This window comes from Clavelina lepadiformis, chromosome 9, assembly GCF_947623445.1.
Source record: "Clavelina lepadiformis chromosome 9, kaClaLepa1.1, whole genome shotgun sequence".
Taxonomy (NCBI): domain Eukaryota; kingdom Metazoa; phylum Chordata; class Ascidiacea; order Aplousobranchia; family Clavelinidae; genus Clavelina; species Clavelina lepadiformis.
In genome coordinates, this window is record NC_135248.1 from 14,352,499 (window position 1) to 14,371,589 (window position 19,091).

Genomic DNA, 19,091 nt, shown 5'->3' on the forward strand with positions numbered 1-19,091 from the left:
CTGACTAACCACAATTTTTGACGATTAATGAATTGCATAAACAGTAGGCTTGCTGTAAACAAAAACAGGAATTTCGAGTATACTGGCAGGCTGGAAAGTTTGCTATCAGTCTGCACAGAACGTCACAGAGGGTGGTCGATAGTTGGCGCTACACCGGTAAGTATTGTGCTTGCGAAACTCAAAATAGAAACCTCTCTAGGGGAATTACCAAAATTAAATATCCTGTTTGCTTAGCTCCATCGACATCTCCATCGTTCTGTGCCAGCGAACTAAACAAACAGATAAGTTGCTATAAACATAAAACAAGGAATGCAAAAACCGATATCAAGAAACTTTTCAAGTATGTTAATTGTTCAAGTTGCAATGAGCACAAATCATAGAAATATTATTCAACCTGAAAATGAAAAATTTAGAGAAGTTAATAAAACAAAATATATCGTGATACAAGCAGGTTTGCTTGATCACCTCGTTATCAGGATATCACAAAAATCTATTGAACCAAGTCTTTCTCATGTTGAAACTTAATATTTTAATTTGAAGGTCAATAAATCTCGCTTAAAGGGTTTGCCTTAGTTCTAAGTGAGGAAAATATCAAGCATTTTTTTCTGGAATATTTCTATGGTCACCTAGATTCGAACTCGGTAAGATGTATTTGTTGGAGGCAAATATGATCTATCTTTGATTGTAAACACAGCAATTGTCACTTGACAATAAAGTTGATGCTCACGAAGTACATGAGTTGTTGCTGCATATACTTCGAACTATCGAGTTGTTACTCAATCAAAACATTTAGAATGTTGAGCTTATATCTTTTATAAATGAGGATATCCATGTGCAAATGCATATCCATCTATCAGCTTTCCACTTAAACTGCAAAACACATTTTGCAAATGTTTTACTACACATCAAAAAGAATGAAAAAGGAAAAGCGAGTGATTTATGACGTAATACATCTTAACAAATGTAGGCACAAAATTTATTTTTCAAATACTGTAAAGCGCTTTAACATTATTACACCTTGACAGAAACCATGGATGCGGAATCAGCCAAATAAAACCTTTAAACCTCCCGTTAGAAGAATAAAAGCACAATCTTTAAGTAGTTTGACATGAAAGCAACAAATAGATGCTTACTTCTTAAACAAAACCACAAGTTGAAAGCGGAATTTTTGTAAAATCTTTTCGATTGTTTTTTCAATCCCGGTAGAAATTCTTCTGCAAAATTTCAAGCTTCTTCGTCGGCAAAATATTGGTAATCTTCGTAGTTGTTGACGTCATAGGATGAGGAAACTCTTCCTTCCAGCCTGGCCTGGTCGGCGTCCCCGTTCAAAATCGATTCCAGGTCGTATTCCGGGTCTTGTGGGTAATTGGCGAAGTTCGAGTCGGGAAAGTTGAAATATTCATCCGATGAAATCACAGAACGACCATTGGCTGAGGAACAACATGAAAAATATAATTAGAGCCAAATAGTCTGACATTGTTTATTGTAACGAACTGTTAACTTGTTAAATTAATTGTCGCTGATGATCATCAAGAATCTCAAACTTACCTTCTTGGTAATCGTACTCGCTGTAGTCCGAGTTGTAATCATCATCTTGAATATCTTTCTCTTCATCTTGCTGAAGCATGCTCTTCAAGTCCAACTTCTCTTCAAAGTTGGACATAAGAGGTTGCGGATATTCCTCAACATCGGGAGGTTCCTGAGTAGGGCCGGTGTCATTTTGTTTGTCCGGCTGAAATCTCTGGATGTAGGCGGGCACGAGAACTTGAAGCAAGAGCATGGTGCTGTTCAGGACCCGGACTCGATCTCTGTTCTCACCGACAGCGTCGTTCGTTTCTCTCGCGATCTACATAAAAATAAACAAAGGATTTAGTATATACAGGATGCTGCTATCAATGTTGAGTTAATGCTTAAGACAGCTGAGACAAATATACTTTAAAGCAAACTATGCAGTCAGTCCGTGCAGAGTTTTAATCATATTTAATAGGATTCTATCCATTTGTAATTATGTACGCTTGCTAATTAATATCTTAATATTATTATAATAAGTTTATAAAAATTAATTCGTGGTTGTTCTAGCACTGACCTGTCGCAAGTAATCCAAAGTGGTGGAGAAATAATCAAAGTAATTGGTGGAGTTTGCTTCCATTATTTCGATTTCATTGCTTATGCGCTCCATCTGGCGGCCAGATGTGTCAAAAGCCAACTGTTTTGAAATAAAAGATTGTCCGTATTTTGTCATTTTATAAGCATGGGTGATAAAAGTGTTGTTTAGCGCCCAACACAATCTTACCTGGAAATCCACTAGGAGTGCTGCTATGCCAGTAACCTCAGCACTGAGAGTTTCATTGACATCAAAAACTGATTGTTCGATTGTGGCTATGGTGGAGGCAAAACTGGCGAAGACGTCCATTGGCTGAAAAGGAAAAATACTTTAATACTCCATAACAGCAATATTGCCTTCCACAATGCTCTACAGTCTACATTTAAATCTTGCAGATCTAAGCCCTGGTGGGATGAAGCCAGTTCGCACCAGTTTGCATGTGCTATACACAAAGTAAGGTTACAGGCAAGCACGTGGTAGGCATATATACAGTGGTGGGATTCAGCCGGTTCTTGGAATTTCAATGACCTCCACGAACCGGTTGTCAACAAGCGTACATATACATTCCCATGTGTATATCGGCCCCGGGTCAATACGGCATGCTGCTAGTGAGAGAACTGAATGTTAAAATATTTGAATTCCACGACCCAAAATAACTTACTCCAAACGCTAGAGATTGGTTCAGGATGCTGATCTGATTCGTTTGTTCCCGGATCGTCTCAAATAAAGTGGAAGTGATGTTGTAAGCGTTATCCTGATCATACTCGATAAATGTCATCCGGTTCACAATACTCGTGACGTTGTTCTCTGCAGTGACATCATAATACGTGTTACAATCACAGTTGTGAAGTCACGCAGGATTAGTCGGAATTTAACTGTAAGCAACTTTGCAAAATAGCCTTCTGTGGTTACATTGACTTAACTACTTAAATAGAGCACAGATATTGCGGAAAGAAGTAAAGTCCAGCGGCAGTCGACCCAATTAGACCGACAAATAATCGAGCGGTAACAAACAAAAATTATTATTACAATAATTAACAAATTTCTACCAAGTTTTCCGATTTGGCGCTGGATGTCCCTGGTGGCAGTTATCAGTCTTCCCTGGGAACCACTAAATCTTGCCTCCATCAAGCTCACTTGGTCCTCCGTGCTCTCCATCCGTGATGTTAATTCATTCATTCTAGCAGGAGGAGTCTCATTATCATTTTTGTTACATCATAAAAGCCTCTTATTATAACATGGACCTGATGAAAAGTTATCGACGGTGTTTGAACATACCAGCACAGAAATATTAAAAGAACTTTAGTTGAATTGTAAATTGAACCCATCTCAAAACATGAGAATCCTTGGCAAATCTTATTCTATTTTTATGGTAAAGTAGAATTACTTCTGTGCATAGGTGTATTTACATGGGCCCCATGTATAATGATAACATGTTGGTACCATCGTGATTATGGTCTACCTTGACTGTATGTTCCATTGCGTTGTCTCTAATGACTGGATCGCTTGGTCTCTCTCGAATGCTGAATTTCTCAACTCCGAGATGAAATCTGAAGTGCTTTTATCCCCTGCTTGTAGTTCTTTTAGTTTGTTTTGGATGGAAAGATCAGTTGTGTTCAGTGTCGAATACGTGAGTTCCTGTTGGGCGACCTTTAATACAAACAACATAATTTTTCTTTTTTGCTTCAACACTCTTAGCATCGAGTTGGATGCAGAGTTGGTGTTATGTGATCTTACATGTAACATGTATTTGTTAACTTAACAATTTACGCAATTTCAAGCGTACCTTCCATAGTAGATCATCTACAGCTGTTTGTTGGTTAACTGCCTCATTTATCACGGTTGTTAATATCGTTTGCTGGTCGCCCATCGACTCTCGAAGGTCGTTAACAATTGACTTTATGTTTGTTATGTTATCCCATACATCAGATACGACGCTGTTAGTTTGCTGAGAAACTTTATCTTCTATTTCAGTGCAATTAAGAGCATTTTCACGAAGAACATCGAATTCCGTCCTAAGATTAGTTTGTTGGTCTTGAAGATTCTTTTCAGAAACCTGCTTCTCATTTTGCTGTAAAACGACAAAAAATTGTGAACTATATGTTTTAGACTTTAATTATTGTTTCATATTGTTTGTAAAAACTTAATTAAATACTCTAATTTACATCACAAAGTTAAAAGTTCCAGCCGTTGTGTTTTCCAAATAGGGTTTGAATATTTAGCTTCATAACTTACAAGAGTTGTGATAAGGTTTCCAGCAGCTGAGACGGACTCTTGCAATTCAGCAAATCTTTCGGCATTTCTCCTCACTGACCCATTGATTTGAGCCAAGCTATGGTTGAAGTTGGAAACATCTTCGTCAAGAATCGTAATTTGGTTCAGCGCACCAGCTATCAATTCAACGTGAGCATCGAGAAATTCCAACTGTAAAATTGTTATGTTAAGGCTTACATATAGCCTATAATATTGTGCTGTTTATAGTTGTTGTACCGACTGTAGAAAGTATTGGGGTTTTTGACGAGAAATTGTGAGTGCAAATTTAGGAAGCCCTCTATGGAAAGTTTGTATGATATGCAAGAAATCTCCGCCATGGCAAATGAACAAAGATAGTTACGCCTCAGCTTTTCTGGCACGACAACACAAAAAAATTGTAAGCGCAAACCAACGGATTTCCAATCGGCTCCATTTATTAAACAAAAAATTGGACTAAGCCTGGTTGTTGATATGCATATTTTGGCATAGGTGCACTCAATATAATGCTTTTGATGAGCTCAGTGCCGCATTTATGGTGCGTTATTTTGCACTTTGGACAGAATTTCTGCGCACTCAATTTGCAATTGATATAAAGAATAAAATAAGTCAAACTGTGTAGATTACTCTGTAATTGCGCACTTCCATTGCTTCCGAGCAATTTCGCACTCCGCAATTGTTATTTTTGGTTGTTCATTACGCCCAGGATCTTACTGAAAACGGACACACTCTGTAGCCTTGTACTGTAGGCTATATAACGCAAGCTTGAATATGCTGTTCTAAAAATAACAAATAAACGAACCGTATCTCCGACCGAATCCAAATCTCCATTGACATTTTCTTTCCACAGTGTTAGCGAGCCTAGTGTCTCATTAACTTTGTGGTTTTCAAGTTCAAAGCCATCTTGCTCACGTTGAATGCCACTGATGAGATTTTCTGTTGCTGATTTGAAAGTTGTGAATTCCTGTAAAAATTTAACATAGACATCTTAAAATACAATGAATTGTGACCGTTTTAAATACATACAGTATACCGAATACAATACAATAATACATAATACAATACCGAAGTTGAATAAAGTTAATTTACCTCCTGTCGTAACGTTAGGGATTCGGCAAAACTGTACATCAGTTCACGATTTGATTCGGAAAACTTTTCCAGTTCATCGAAGTCAGCGCGTTGATAGAAAACGGTGACGTTAAGGAGTGAAACTTTGTCCGCTAGTTGGTAGACAGTGACATCCAATGAACGAAGATGATTCTCGTTTCTGATAAAAAATAAACGATCAACTTCGATTGATTTTAAGGTAGTTATTATCAAAAACTGGTTTGATTGGATAACCAAGCCAGTCTGCTTTACGTGAGAAATATAGAGTCAGCTTGTGCACACATACAACACAGTTGCTGTATTTACACCTAAGATATCACTTGATAATCTGTTAAAAAATTCTTTTTGCCAAAGTAAAAAATAATGAACACCGAGTGCGATTGCTTCAGGTAGGTCGGTAGGGTAACGCAGTCTCAGCATGAAATGGCAAGTCATTACAAACGATATTTAACCTGGCTCGATACGCACAAGTATTTGCACCTGTCTGTACACTGAACACGTCATACTGAGATCCATCAGTCAATTGTAATTAATTGACTGTAATGCCTTTTTTGACCATATATTTAAGCGTACCAATATAAATAGCCAATACTCCATATTTCAAAGTAATAGGCCTATGCTTGGATTTTGTTCTTTAGTTCTTTGTCGTCCACAAAGTCAATATTTTTTAAAGTCTCACTTTGCCGATTGCTGAAAAGTCTTCAAAGCTGTTTTTAAAACTAATTGTTATCTCTCTGTTATGGGTGCAGAAGCATCACCAAGCCACCTTAAATTCGGTAAAGTACGATAACACATTGTTCGTAACCACAGTTCAAATTAACCGTAGACATTGTGTGACGTAACATAGCCTAAACCTAGACTACCCTGCAGTGCCCAGCAGGTCGACACATTTGAGGTGTGAGAAAAAGTTTAATCTTGCTCTAATGCGTTAACATGCGGAATCGCGTTCAGAGTGCAGAAAAAATTCCCACGGCCTTAGCACATCTCTGGGCCATCGGCCTTACCCATCGGCCTTATCACTGGTGAGTCGATTGGTGAGAATCAAATCCAGTCACCTTATAGGGACTAGAACTTGAAAAACGTTGTGTCATTTTGAAAAGGAAAAGTTATTGAAAGAGTCTGATAACTTAAACACTTATTCGCCTGGAAAGTTTAATCACAGAAACGGCAGCAAATAGTTGTCAAAGTGATCTTTATTTTAGAATAACACACATGATATTTACAGGTATGTAGAAAAGGCACCAGGTTTAACATATTCAAGTTAATTCAAATTTCAAAAAATTAAACACCAAATATGGGGTCAAATGAGGGCAATGACTGGTTGCGTGACTGAGAACAGCCGGAAGAATAATCCTGTAAGAAATCTGCTCGCTGTGTGAGGTCATCATCCAGAGGCCATAAAGAATCCACTTCGTCGGAGAGCATTTCGTTGAATCTAAATCCTTGACTGAAGTCATTTAACTCGTAGTCGATGCCAGATTGAGCCGGTTCTGGAGATGACATGAACGATTGGAGGATCGACGTGACGTCAGGATCTTCAACAGCAGTTGAGTTGTCTGTGTCAGCACTTGTCATTTCTGACGACGGGGTTCGAGGAAAGATGATTGGGGAGTTATTGCTATTCATGACGTCACCGTTTGCTTTGTGCATACGTATGTGCTTACGTAACGAACTGGGGTGGCTGTAGCTGCGATCACATCCTTTGTACTTTAACATAAAAGGCAATGATAAAATTTTAAAATTAAAATTTTACCTGACTTCGTTTACAAAGAAAAATCTTTAAATTAAAACATGTGAAACCGAAACTTGGAATGTTGCTTACCTTACAAACATATAACTTTCCTTTATTGTGCATGTAGCTGTGCTTCTTACGATCAGAACTGTTGGCAAATAGTCGATCACACTCAGGATATTTGCATCGAAACGGTTTTTCGCCTGAAATAGAACAGTGCAAACTTCGAAGCTCGTATTTCGTTAATGAAAGAAAGAAAATGCTAAGTATAACGCTTGAAGTAAAATATTATCTTACCGGTGTGAGTTCTTATATGGATTTTGAGATTTTCGCTCCGACCAAATCCCTTACTGCAGACGGGGCATGCGAACGGTTTCTCTCTAGTGTGAACTCGGATGTGGTTGACCAGCTTGTACTTGGCCTTGAAAGCTTTCAAATGACGTTTGCAGTTACGCCAGTAGCAAGTGTGGTTGCTTTGTTCCGGTCCTCCGACGTGATCACAATTAGTGATGTGGTGGACAAACGCTTTCATGTCTTCGAAGATTAAACCGCACATTCTGCTGCCTTCCTGGCTCCGGATCATCCATTCGCACGCAGTCGGTTCCGAAAGTTGGTTGGAAAAAGCTTCTTGAAAAAAGACTGATGATTGTTGTAGAGTGATTGATGATTGATGTGGAATGGTTGATGGTTGTTGTAGAAAGAATGATGAATGTTCTGGAACCTTTGGCAATTGTTGTCGAAAAGTTGTTGGTTGTTGCTGAAAGGTTGATGATTGTTGCTGAAAGGTTGATGGTTGTTGCTGAATGTTTGACGGTTGTTGCTGAAAGTTTAACGGTTGTTGCTGAATGGTTGAAGGTTGTTGTAGATCTTGATATTGCACCGGAGTTTGCTGAGGTTGAAAGTAATAAGGATGCTGATAGCCGGATGAGAGAGGTGGAGGTTGATGAAGATTTCTTGTGGCGTCATATTCGGGATAAAATGCAGGCGTGGGTGTTGTCGGATAAAGATAGGCCTGAGAGCTGGGGTATAGTTGTTGGGTAGCCGAGAACGAATTTTGGGGGTTCAGGTTAATTCTTGAGTCATAATGATCACACGGACGGTTGGTAAAAGCTACTGGATGCATTGGCTTGATTTATATCATAAAAATCTGAAAACATAAAAACTGATAAAAATTTCGCGATTATCCAATCATATAAATGTGGAAAGATACATACCTCTGGCAGACTTTTCAACCCATATCAGGTTGTATAAACTTCTAGGATTACTTCTACTTCAAATGGTATCTGTCGAACACTGACCAACTACTGGACACATCTGACTGGATCCTGGTCATTTATACCTGGCCTGATCTGACTTTGCTTTTTTCTTATGACGAAGTTGCAATGAATTCTTTGTTTGTTTAACTTTCGATCGTTGACGATCGCTTTCTCACCTTGTCTCGTGCTGCGATTCCCAAACTCATAATAATTTACCTTCGGTCGCTAGTTATCGAGTCTACAACGAAGATAATGCCTGGACGCAGCACGGGTCCATCGATGACGTTGCATGATGTCACTATGGGCGTGAAAGTTGAAAATATTTGCACTTGCAGGATTAACCGGTGGAAGACAACGTTTTGAGCACTTTTTGAGATAAACTTAAACATTTTTACTCTCATTTGTTTCTTTGAAATCAGATGAAAGGTGAAGAACTGAGACGTAACTTACGCAAAGTACATTTCGGTATCAGCGTTATTATTTTAACCCATTACCTGCTTAATGAATTCTATTTTTTATCGCTGTTGCTTTGATTGGTTGTGTTTTGTGATTAAAAAGTTATAATGTACAATTGTATGCTGTATTTTTGCTTGGAATTAGAAGACAAAAAAATTTGCAAAATATCAATTAAATTTACAAGTCAACTTGCAAAAAATATAACATACTTTTTACAAAATTTTCACTTTTATCTTTTTTCTGTTTCTTTAGGTCGGTGCATAGAAATTATTTCATATTAATTTTCATTGAAAATCATTCAATGGTAGTTGATGTCGATGGAAATGTTTAATTGTCTTCATTAATGATGTAATTATTCGTTTCCCTTTGTCTCACAACTTTCAAAAAACTTAACTTCATGGAGAACATTTATCACTAAATAGCTGATTAGCCTATTGTGGCGCCACAATCAGTGTTATCCGGGCATCGAGATACCGGTTGTTTAGTTGATTGTGGGGGGTCATTGAATAAATTTGACTTTCACTTGATTTTTTGTTTAGAAAGTTTAAGAAGGTTTCGCACAAAAAGCAAAATATTTCGGTACACTCCAATTTTCGTTGCAAATGTAACTGGAAATCTATTAAGTTTATTTTCTTGCTCTTTTAAAAGCCTTTCCCCGTTTATCAAAACAAAAATGCTCTGAAGAATAGAAATTATGAAAATGTAAAAAAAGCAACACTTTTTACATTACTTTTTTACATTACTGTTGAAATGTTGAAATATTCTCGACAATGAAATATAACAGAAGTTTAGAAGTTAGCTTACTTGGTTGGTTTTGTTGCATTGAAACATCTACTTCAACATTTTCTTTAAACACATCAGTTTCTAATTTTACAACTTAATTATTTTTACACAAAATTCTGCTTTGTGTCGTCATCACAATGACGTCCCGTATTCGTTTCTTAAATTTCCTACCAAAGATCGCTTTCCCACGAGCTTATATGCGTCGCGATTTCCACAAAACCCATTGTTTGCCTACAACCAGTCTTTATCTAGTCTGCAATGGCACCCAGCACGCGTCATCGTTGACGTTGCGTGATGTCACAATGTGCGCGAAAGTTCAAAATGTTTGGGCTTGTATACATATGATTTAAACTGGATTATTTTCACTATACGAAATATACATAATGTCACAAAGCCAGATTTTAACAGTTTTAATTTCCTTAATTTTAACGAATTTTAATATTTTTGACAATTTGAGTCAGTCTAAACAACGAAATTAAAAATATTGCCTAAGATCTTTTATTATAATTTCTGGAACAAACTTTAAATTAATGCTGTCCAATTGGGAACCAACTGAGAAACTGTTTTGGATAATTTTACAATTTTCAAAGCATACTATGTATAAAAAAAACGCTGTTTTGCTTTAAATATATACGATTTGAAAGTTGAATTTTGGTTTTACTTGTAGTTTTAGTCAAAAAAGTGATCGCTTCTTTGTTACTGGCTGTTGGGAAGTTGATCAATTTTATAATTTTAAGTTTAATTAACGAAGAAAATTGTTAAAAGTAATTTGAAAAAATATTTTTTAATGGTTTTATAGTTTAAAAAGGATAATTTTGAAAGTATGCAGCAATGTGTTATGAAGTTATATTTTTAACTTATACGAAATGGTAAATAAATTTAAATTAAGACGTTTGTTCAAATAACGGAAAATCTTTTGTGGATAATAATTAACGCTCAGAAAAATCTCATGCCCCATTCCATAATTACTTCCTAAAATTTCCCAAACTGAAACGACACCATAAATACCGTAATTACTCGCTTCCCTTTTGTCGTTCAACTTCGCTCATTCAAACACGATTATCGGTTTTGGTGATTACCCTATTGTTACATCATAATGACTAGAATCGATTAAAGTCTGGTTTTGTGAGGGTTTGACAAGATTAGCTAAATGGAACATCGGTAAAATATTTTGAAATTGTGTTAAACTTCTGAAATCGTCTAATGACCATGAAATGTTTGGATAAATTTTACGTTTGGTGGAACTTCATTTCTTCAAAGTGTCTTTTTCCAAAAGTGTTTGAACGAGACTTTTTTAACTTCGACTTAAAGTATTCTGGTTTAATCGTTTTATAGAGAAAGTTTTTTGGTGAGCATTAACGGGTCTTTCACGATCACAATTTCAAACAAAATTGTTGAACGAAAATTCAAACTTCGCACCTTACTTAGGGCAACACGTCTCGTACACAATCCAGTCCTGTATGTGCAAATATTTTCGACTTTCGCCTCAATTGTGATATCACGCAACGTCATAGGTGGACACGTGCCAACCCCAGGTGTAAATGGGACACGTGCCAACCCCAGGTGTAAATGACACAGCAGGTCCGATAACTAGGTAAATAATGAATTGAATGAATCTCAGCAAGTGACTTGGTGGGAAGACGATCGGGAAGTAGAAGTAAAAACAAATTTTGTTCGTGTGGCTTTGTTATGACGAAAATATTGGCTTTGTTATGAATAACTTAATTGTAAAAACTTTTGAATAACTTTAAAAACTTTTTAACCTTAAAGGCAAAACAAAATTGCGAGTGAAAGACAGAATTACCCAGGGCACTTTGGGTCGCACGAGCAAACAAAAGATCGCTCGACCATCTGCAAAATACAGTCTGTGACATAGAAATAGGGCAACCACCAGCAGTGATAATCCTCTACTATCAAGCCAAGTTCTGTAAGATGTGGGAGGCAAGAAATCACCTCAATTATGACGATAAATTAAATATTCTGAACACGGTAATTACGTCATGTAAATCAAGATGATTTGACTGATGAGTTATGGAAATTATTTAAAGCAACCCTCAGTTTTTGAAATTATTTAAAACGTTTTATTTCTATATGTTTTGAAAATCAAATTTACGGAATACAAATCTGCTTGGATACAAATCTTTTTTTTAAAATCGTAATTCCATCCATAAGCACACAGCGACCAATGCCCTAGCAATTCAGGTTTCGAAATATTCATTCCCACACATCAAATATTAAACTGACAGAATTTCACAGTTTTGATTAATATTTTTAATTGTGTGATTTTTTATTTCAGTTTTTTGTCGCATCTAATTTCAGCAAATAATTGTACATTTAATTAATATTGGACTAAAAATTCAAATTTAAAATTTAGATCCGATGACGTTGTAACCTGTTTTCAAAAATGAACGAATTTCTGTATGACGAGTCCTTACATGCCTTTGTCAATGCAAAAATAAACACAATTACGTTCTTTCTTAATATCTTGATGAACTTATTCCAATATATTGGATATTTATTATATATAAGTGTAGTTTTGATTTTTCCCACTTGGACAAAATATTGTTTTCCTGAAATTGATATGAACGCGTGTTCACAATATTGCGTCTTGCTTGATTTGAACGTGCATGTGCATGAGCAAATAATTTCTACTTTCGCGACCATCGTGACATCACGCAACGTCATCGATGGACGCGTGCCAAGCGCAGGTGTAGGTGACTTAAGCAGCGTCTGAAGGTAAATAATGAGCTGAGGAAATCGCGACAGGTGAGCTGGTGGGAGAGCGATCGACTATTGAAAGCTAAACAATCAAAAATAGACGGCATTGTGATGTTACTATGACGACATACATCTTAGAAACACGTCTCGAAAAATTTGCAACGAAATCCTTGCATTTTAAAAGTTGAACTATGTAAGACAATAATTGCCAACAATGATTTAATGCTTCAGATTCCAGAAAAAGTTTCAAAACTTCAATATTCTTCTCTATAAATTTTTAATGTTTCGTCACGCTCTAACAAATTACTAAATTCAAAAAATCAAACATTACACAATTAAAATAACAAAGATTAGTTTTCTTGCTAGCTTCTCCAAAATGTAACTTTTCAATCTTATCCGAGAGAAGACATTTAGACGGTCACTGTAAAAACTTTGTACTGCAGTGTTGTAGGTTTTTGCACAAAGTTATACACTGCACTAATTTTTAATTTTAAAGCGTAAAAATTTCACAATAGTTGTTTTCTTGTTGTTTGTTGTTGTTGTTTTCTTGCAGCCTTTCTTGATTTTCAAGAAAGTTAACTTGACTTTAAATTGAGCTTCCTTGAGTTAAGGTCGAATTGGTCGTTTTCACTTACAACCAACCAACAAATTAGAAATTCATTTGAAGATATTCGTTTAATTTTATACCTTGAGCAAAAAACAACAAGAAAACAAACATTTGATTGTCGCGCAACCATTGGACAAAGTTCTTAACTTTAAGATTGAGAATCCAGTCTGCAAGTTCAAAAAAGTATCCTGTAGGTTCATATTGTTTAAATCATAAACATGGACAACTATAAAACAACAAAGCGCATAATGACGTAAAAATCATTGCGACAATCTGACGGGCATACAGTAACAATTAGGTGCTGGCAATTTAAAAGTGTCCGTCTCAGAATATCGGATCGATTACAAAAATGTATTAGTTTTGAAAAAAACATTCTTATTTGTTAATTTCTTGCTGAAATACAGTAGATTTGTAAATTAAGTTCTTGTTGTAACAGAGCAAAATGCAAAAGTCAAGTTAAAGAGCGTTTTACGTTTTAAAAAGGAGAAAAATTTATCAAACGTAGCGTTATTTGCATTACCATTGTTATAATGCACGATTAATGTATTAAAATAGGGATAACTGGAAAAAGCAAAAACACAAACTAGTTTATAACTTTTTCATTATTACTACGTTATAGCAGTGGACTTCAACACAATATTTGGTTTCGTTTTTGTAAATATGCAGGTTACCTGCTAAAAAACAAACAGTTTTTAGAGAAGAAACTTTTAAAACAAAACGAAAAGTTACAGTTAACGAAAGTCAAATTCAGACAAAAGATCTCAAACCAAGTAAATAAATAAGCGTTGTCTCGGTCAGACGGAAAACACAGATTGTGAGGTAACAATGGGATAATCACCAACCGGGGTAAACGTCTCCTGTCATGCCAGGATTTGGAAGTCGAAAAACACTGGGTCGATTATTCCAATTATGATGATAATTATGATAGAGGATTTTTAAGAATTTCGGAAAACGATAATTATAACAATTTCACCAGATTTTGACGAGCTAAAAATAGAAAAGATTCTCAACCCGATCAGATATATTCTCAATTTAGGAAAATATTTTTGTTTTAATATTTTAAAAATTGCTTAGACATCTTTATGCGAAAATGATGATTTTTAAAACCAAAAACTCAACTAAAAAACTCAGGTATAAGTTTAGCATTAACGGACAATGACAAGCGAAACGCGACAAGCGTTCAATTAAAAGTTTGGTTTTGAAGTAAGTTTTTACATTACTTTGTTACCAAAATATTTTCAAAGCGTTTATTGGGTTTCTTGGGCCGATGTTTATGAACATTGATCAGAAGTTGGTAACTTGTATTTAACGTATCTTGTCAAAGTATCTCACTTGATAAACCCAGTAAGTGCAAATATTTTCAACTTTTGCATCCATAGTGACATCATGCAACGTCATCGATGGACGCGTGCTGCGTCCTGGAATTATCTTCGTTGTAGACTCGATAACTAGCGACCGAAGGTAAATTACGAGTTTGGGATCGCAGCACGTGACCCGGTGGGAAAGAGATCGCCAACGATCGAAAATTAAACAAACAAAGAATTGATTGTGACGTCGTGATAAGAAAAAAGAAAGCCAGATCAGGCCAGATATAAATGACCAGGATCCAGTCAGATGTGTCCAGTAGTTGGTCAGTGTTCGACAGATACCATATGAAGCAGAAGTAATCCTAGAAGCTTTCACAACCTGATATGGGTTGAAAAGTGTGCCAGAGGTATGTATCTTTCTACATTTATAAGATTGGTTAATCGCGATATCTTTTAATTGCTATTATTTTTTCAGATTTTTGTGAAATATTCGACAATATGAATTCTCCGAGCGGACCTAAACACCCACCAGTTCCTTACCACCCAAGAGCTAACCCAACTCATCAAAATTTGTTCTCGGCCCAGCATCCCTATGTCAACTATCAGGCCTATCCTTATCCGACAACGCCGACGCCGGCATTTTATTCCGGATATGACGCATCAACCTTTCAGCAGCGCCCGTCAAACTTTCAACAACAACCGTCAAACTTTCAGCAGCAACCGTCAAACTTTCAGCAACAACCGTTGGCCATTCAGCACCAATCCCGAAACTTTCTACGTTTGCCGCCGTTAGCTCAACAGCAACAGCCTCAACAACCAGCCGCTAAAGAAAAAGCGTTTTCCAACCAACTTTCGAAACCGACTGCATGCGAATAGATGATCCGGAGCCAGGAGGGCAGCAGAGTGTGCGGTTTAATCTTCGAAGACATGAAAGCGTTTGTCCACCATATCACTTTTGATCACGTCGGAGGGCCGGAACAAAGCAACCACACTTGCTACTGGCGTAACTGCAAACGTCATTTGAAAGCTTTCAAGGCCAAGTACAAGCTGGTTAACCACATCCGAGTTCACACTGGAGAGAAATATTTCCAATGCTTCAGATGTGGAAAGCGATTTAGCCGGAGTGAAAATCTCAAAATCCATATAAGAACTCACACATGTAAGATATCTGGCATTCTCTACACTTTCATTAACGAAATATGAGATTCCAAGTCTGCAATTTTTTATTTCAGTAGAAAAACGGTTTCGATGCGAATATCCTGGGTGTGATCGACGATTTTCCAACAGTTGTGATCACATAAAGTACAGCTACATGCACATTGAAGGAAAACCTTATGTTTGCAAGGTAAGCAACATTTCCAGTTTCGCTTTCATGTGTTTTCATTTAAAATCTTTTTTTGCAAACAAAATCAGCAAAATTTGGGCGTCTTTGCCACAAGCATTGATTCCTATTTTTTACTTTAAAGTACAAAGGATGCGACCGAAAGTACAGCCACCCCAGCTCGTTACGTAAGCACCATCGCAATCATGAAGCAAACGATGACGTCTCGCGTAGCGACAAGTCTTTAAATAACTCCCTAGAGTCCACCTCCAATACATCCAGAGCTTCAAATATGACGACCGAACCCAGACAGCAAGGAAAAATTGCGTAGTCACCCCAGGGAAGCTCGGAAGCTTCAGAAGAATTTGCCTAGCTTCAGTCACCGCAAGATCGGGTAATGCATTCCGATATTCTCGATTTAGCGCCCTTCAACGGCTACCAAGAGGCGTGGTTACCAAATGATGTGGACATTGTGGATGAACAGGTCACGTATGATCCAGATGACGTCAACTACTTTAACTATTACCCAGAACAGGCACCAGTTAAAGGTAACGATCGAGGCGGATGGTAGACTTGTCAATTTTATGCGGAATGTTAAGGTACAATTTCGACTGGTTTTGAAGATTTCAATTTATTTTGTCAACTCTTTAGCTCGATATAAAGTTGTTTTAAGCATGTAGTAATTCGCTTGGGTAATCTCTTTCTTAAACCGGTCGTGTCTTGATTGAGCCGGTCTATGGTGCCCGCATGGTTGTGCAATAGCTCTAGCAAAGACCTCTGACGCATTTGTATCGACAACTGTTAACACCAATTCTAGACCGTTTTAGAAAGACTTAACCGCAAAGAAACCCCGGAGCTTTTGCATAATTCGCTGAGCTTCAGCCACCGAAAGGCCGGGTAATGTATCTGGAAATTCCCGATGTAGCGCCCTTCAACGAATGGCTTTCAAATAATGGAGACTTTATGGAAGGGCAGATCGGGCATGATCCAGATGGTGCCAACCACTTCAATTCTTACCCAGAATAACCATTCGAAGATTGCAATTTAGACTGGTTGCATACATAGGCCTATTCATTGTGTGTAGGATGTTACAATCTAGATTGGTTTTGAAGATGTCCATTTTGTGTGTATAACTTTGTAGTACGATACCAACTTGTTTTAAACGTGTGTATTTTGTGTGTATGCTTGTAAAATTTTAGTACGTGTGCTCAATATAATGGAATAAATTTCAAAAGATGTATTTTGCATGAGTTTTTAGTGTCAGTCAATATTGTCATGAACAATTGCGGTACATCAGTGACTCCCAAGTTACAAAAGTCACAAACGATAACAATTTCTTACATCTTATGTCGTTTGCTGAATTGCTTAACAAGCAGCCGCGCTCGGATCAGCCTATTTTTAACCCTGTGTTCAGCTCGATATAACAGTCCTAGTTACCTTGACAACCGTCTCACAATTCTCTCCAATTGTGTATCTTCTTCCTGTCTTTGGGCTTCGGTAACGGACATCGTCTTTCTTGAACCGGTCGAGTATCGAGGGAATTTCGAGTGTGGATACGACCGAGTTTATCTGGTACCTAGTAAGGTGTTGCATTGTAGGCGGGACAACTGTAAAATGATGCGTAGAATTTTCTTAGTTCTTGTTCTATAAGACTTTGATCGGTTAAAATGTTTCCGTCAGAGTTTATGAAATAAATTCTTTGATCTTACGAATACAATAGCTATTAATTTAGTTCACATTTCTGAAACGGGAATACAACAATTTTTTAACGACGTATACCAGTCTACAATATAATAAGGTAAAAGCCAAAACGTTGTCACATGCAAACAAGGAAATACGAAGAACGAAAAAAAAACGAAAAAAGATCTATGAGTCCTAAAATTGGGTTCGTGAGAGAGGTTATTGCCCAATGAGCTCCCCATACGCTGGTAGTCTTAATTAAGGATTATTCAGCAATAAATCCTCTATTGACGTCATAGATGTTTTGCTTAAGTTAGCCAGAATAAATCAACCAAATATAACGAGTAACCAACCTATGTAAAAGAACTTGAAATATGGCAACGGTCTCACGAATGACGTATCCCGACGATAGTGATGAAAAAACTCTGAAATCAACTCGGTGACAGCCTGGAAGTTTTCAAATTTATAAATGAACGTAATTTCACTGAACACAGCTGAAAATTGTACGCACGTGCGTATGCGCTGCGGGCGCCCATGGCTTCGTTCAAAATGCAACTGAGAAGTAAGTTAAAACATGTCTGAGCTGCTTCCTTTAGACAGGAGCGCACAAAGCAGATTGTTCTGTAATAAGTAGCTGCTGCTTTCATCTAAATCAGGGTGCGGAAACTTTTTGGCTAAGGGGGCCATGAAAGCTACATATTTTTAATTGTACTTCCGTGAGAGCCATATAATATTTTTCAACACTTAATGCTACTAACGAGTGCATTTTTAAGCAAAACCAACAATTTTAGACAACAATAAATGTCAGAATTTAATCTTTAATAACATGATTCTTACTGTTAATGCGACTTAAAGTTACAAAAAAAGTTTTATTCGTAACAATTGTGCTATGAAATGCCAGCTTAGATTTACCTGCAAACTAGATGCCGTCATCAAAAGAGCCATATCTGGCTCGCAAGCCATAGATTCCCGACCTCTAATTTAAATCATCAGCAAGAAACGTCATAAACTCATTTGCATATCAGCTTCCCTGCATCCTCACAACGCAGATTACAAAATAAATTCTCGAGAACATGTCGTAAAATCCGCACTTCATAAGCGTCGCCTGTGCGGGCAAGTGTGACGATCCTGCAGTCCTACTGTGGAGTGTTTGCAGAAAAGAATTTAAAACCTAAATTTAATTGTTTAAATAACTCACGAAAACCTATACACACAAAATTAGTGATTGCTCCAAAGCCAATAGTAGAAGCCAGCTGACAAACGAGCATGAGCGACTGAAAACACAAGGTTGGCAAAATACGTCATAAATAACATCGAGTCAAGCACTTTGGCGCCTTAATTGAAGTGATTAAGTGGCATTGACGAGATAGGATGTCTCGTTGCTAGAATTCTGCGTAATGGACTTATTATGAAATATTGTATTGTCCGAATTTATAACTGTTCACCAGGTCCACTAAACAGGAGATTATTTGTGTTGTGACTGTTACAAATTAATCGATATTTTATCACCCTAAAATTTAGCGCCTAAAGCAATAACCTCACAGTGTAGTCAGTCTACGATCGAGACCGTAGTTAAATAAACCAGGACGGTTTATCGGTTAAATATGTTTGTTTGATCCACAAAATCTCTCAGGTCGCCAATTTACAAACCTTACCAAAAGCGCCATAATGAGTGAGAGCAATAAACTCTTAGTCTGGTTCATCTGTGGCCGTCTCTGCCCATTGACAATGATGCTCTCTGCGCATTCTCCAGCGAATATTCTTCTATTG

At 37.1% G+C, this 19,091-nt stretch overlaps 2 protein-coding genes across 6 annotated transcripts in view; one reads left to right on the forward strand and one right to left on the reverse strand.

The window, feature by feature from the left end:
* Nucleotides 1-19,091, reverse strand: part of LOC143471280 (uncharacterized) — a 123,684-nt gene that overhangs the window by 61,154 nt on the left and 43,439 nt on the right. For 3 of the 4 annotated variants that reach the window (XR_013119525.1, XM_076969702.1, XM_076969705.1), the window contains exons 23-26: nt 5,157-5,318; nt 4,340-4,528; nt 3,891-4,175; nt 3,567-3,754 (exon numbers count right to left, since the gene is read on the reverse strand). Coding sequence is in view for 3 of the 4 variants with exons in the window: in XM_076969702.1 (XP_076825817.1) it covers nt 3,567-3,754; nt 3,891-4,175; nt 4,340-4,528; nt 5,157-5,318 (824 nt within the window). In the remaining variant the exon portion in view is untranslated. Of the gene's footprint in view, nt 1-883; nt 1,431-1,548; nt 1,847-2,086; nt 2,207-2,293; nt 2,417-2,765; nt 2,912-3,153; nt 3,285-3,566; nt 3,755-3,890; nt 4,176-4,339; nt 4,529-5,156; nt 5,319-19,091 lie in introns of those variants that run through there. The other variant, XM_076969703.1, reaches the window with a different exon arrangement.
* The window catches only part of LOC143471292 (uncharacterized), a 38,599-nt gene continuing 33,580 nt past the window's right edge, over nt 14,073-19,091 (forward strand). The window contains exons 1-3 of one of the 2 annotated variants that reach the window (XM_076969730.1): nt 14,073-14,727; nt 14,796-15,479; nt 15,553-15,665. In XM_076969730.1, coding sequence (XP_076825845.1) covers nt 15,197-15,479; nt 15,553-15,665 — 396 coding nt within the window. In that variant the 5' untranslated portion in view covers nt 14,073-14,727; nt 14,796-15,196. Of the gene's footprint in view, nt 15,480-15,552; nt 15,666-19,091 lie in introns of both variants that reach the window. The other variant, XM_076969729.1, reaches the window with a different exon arrangement.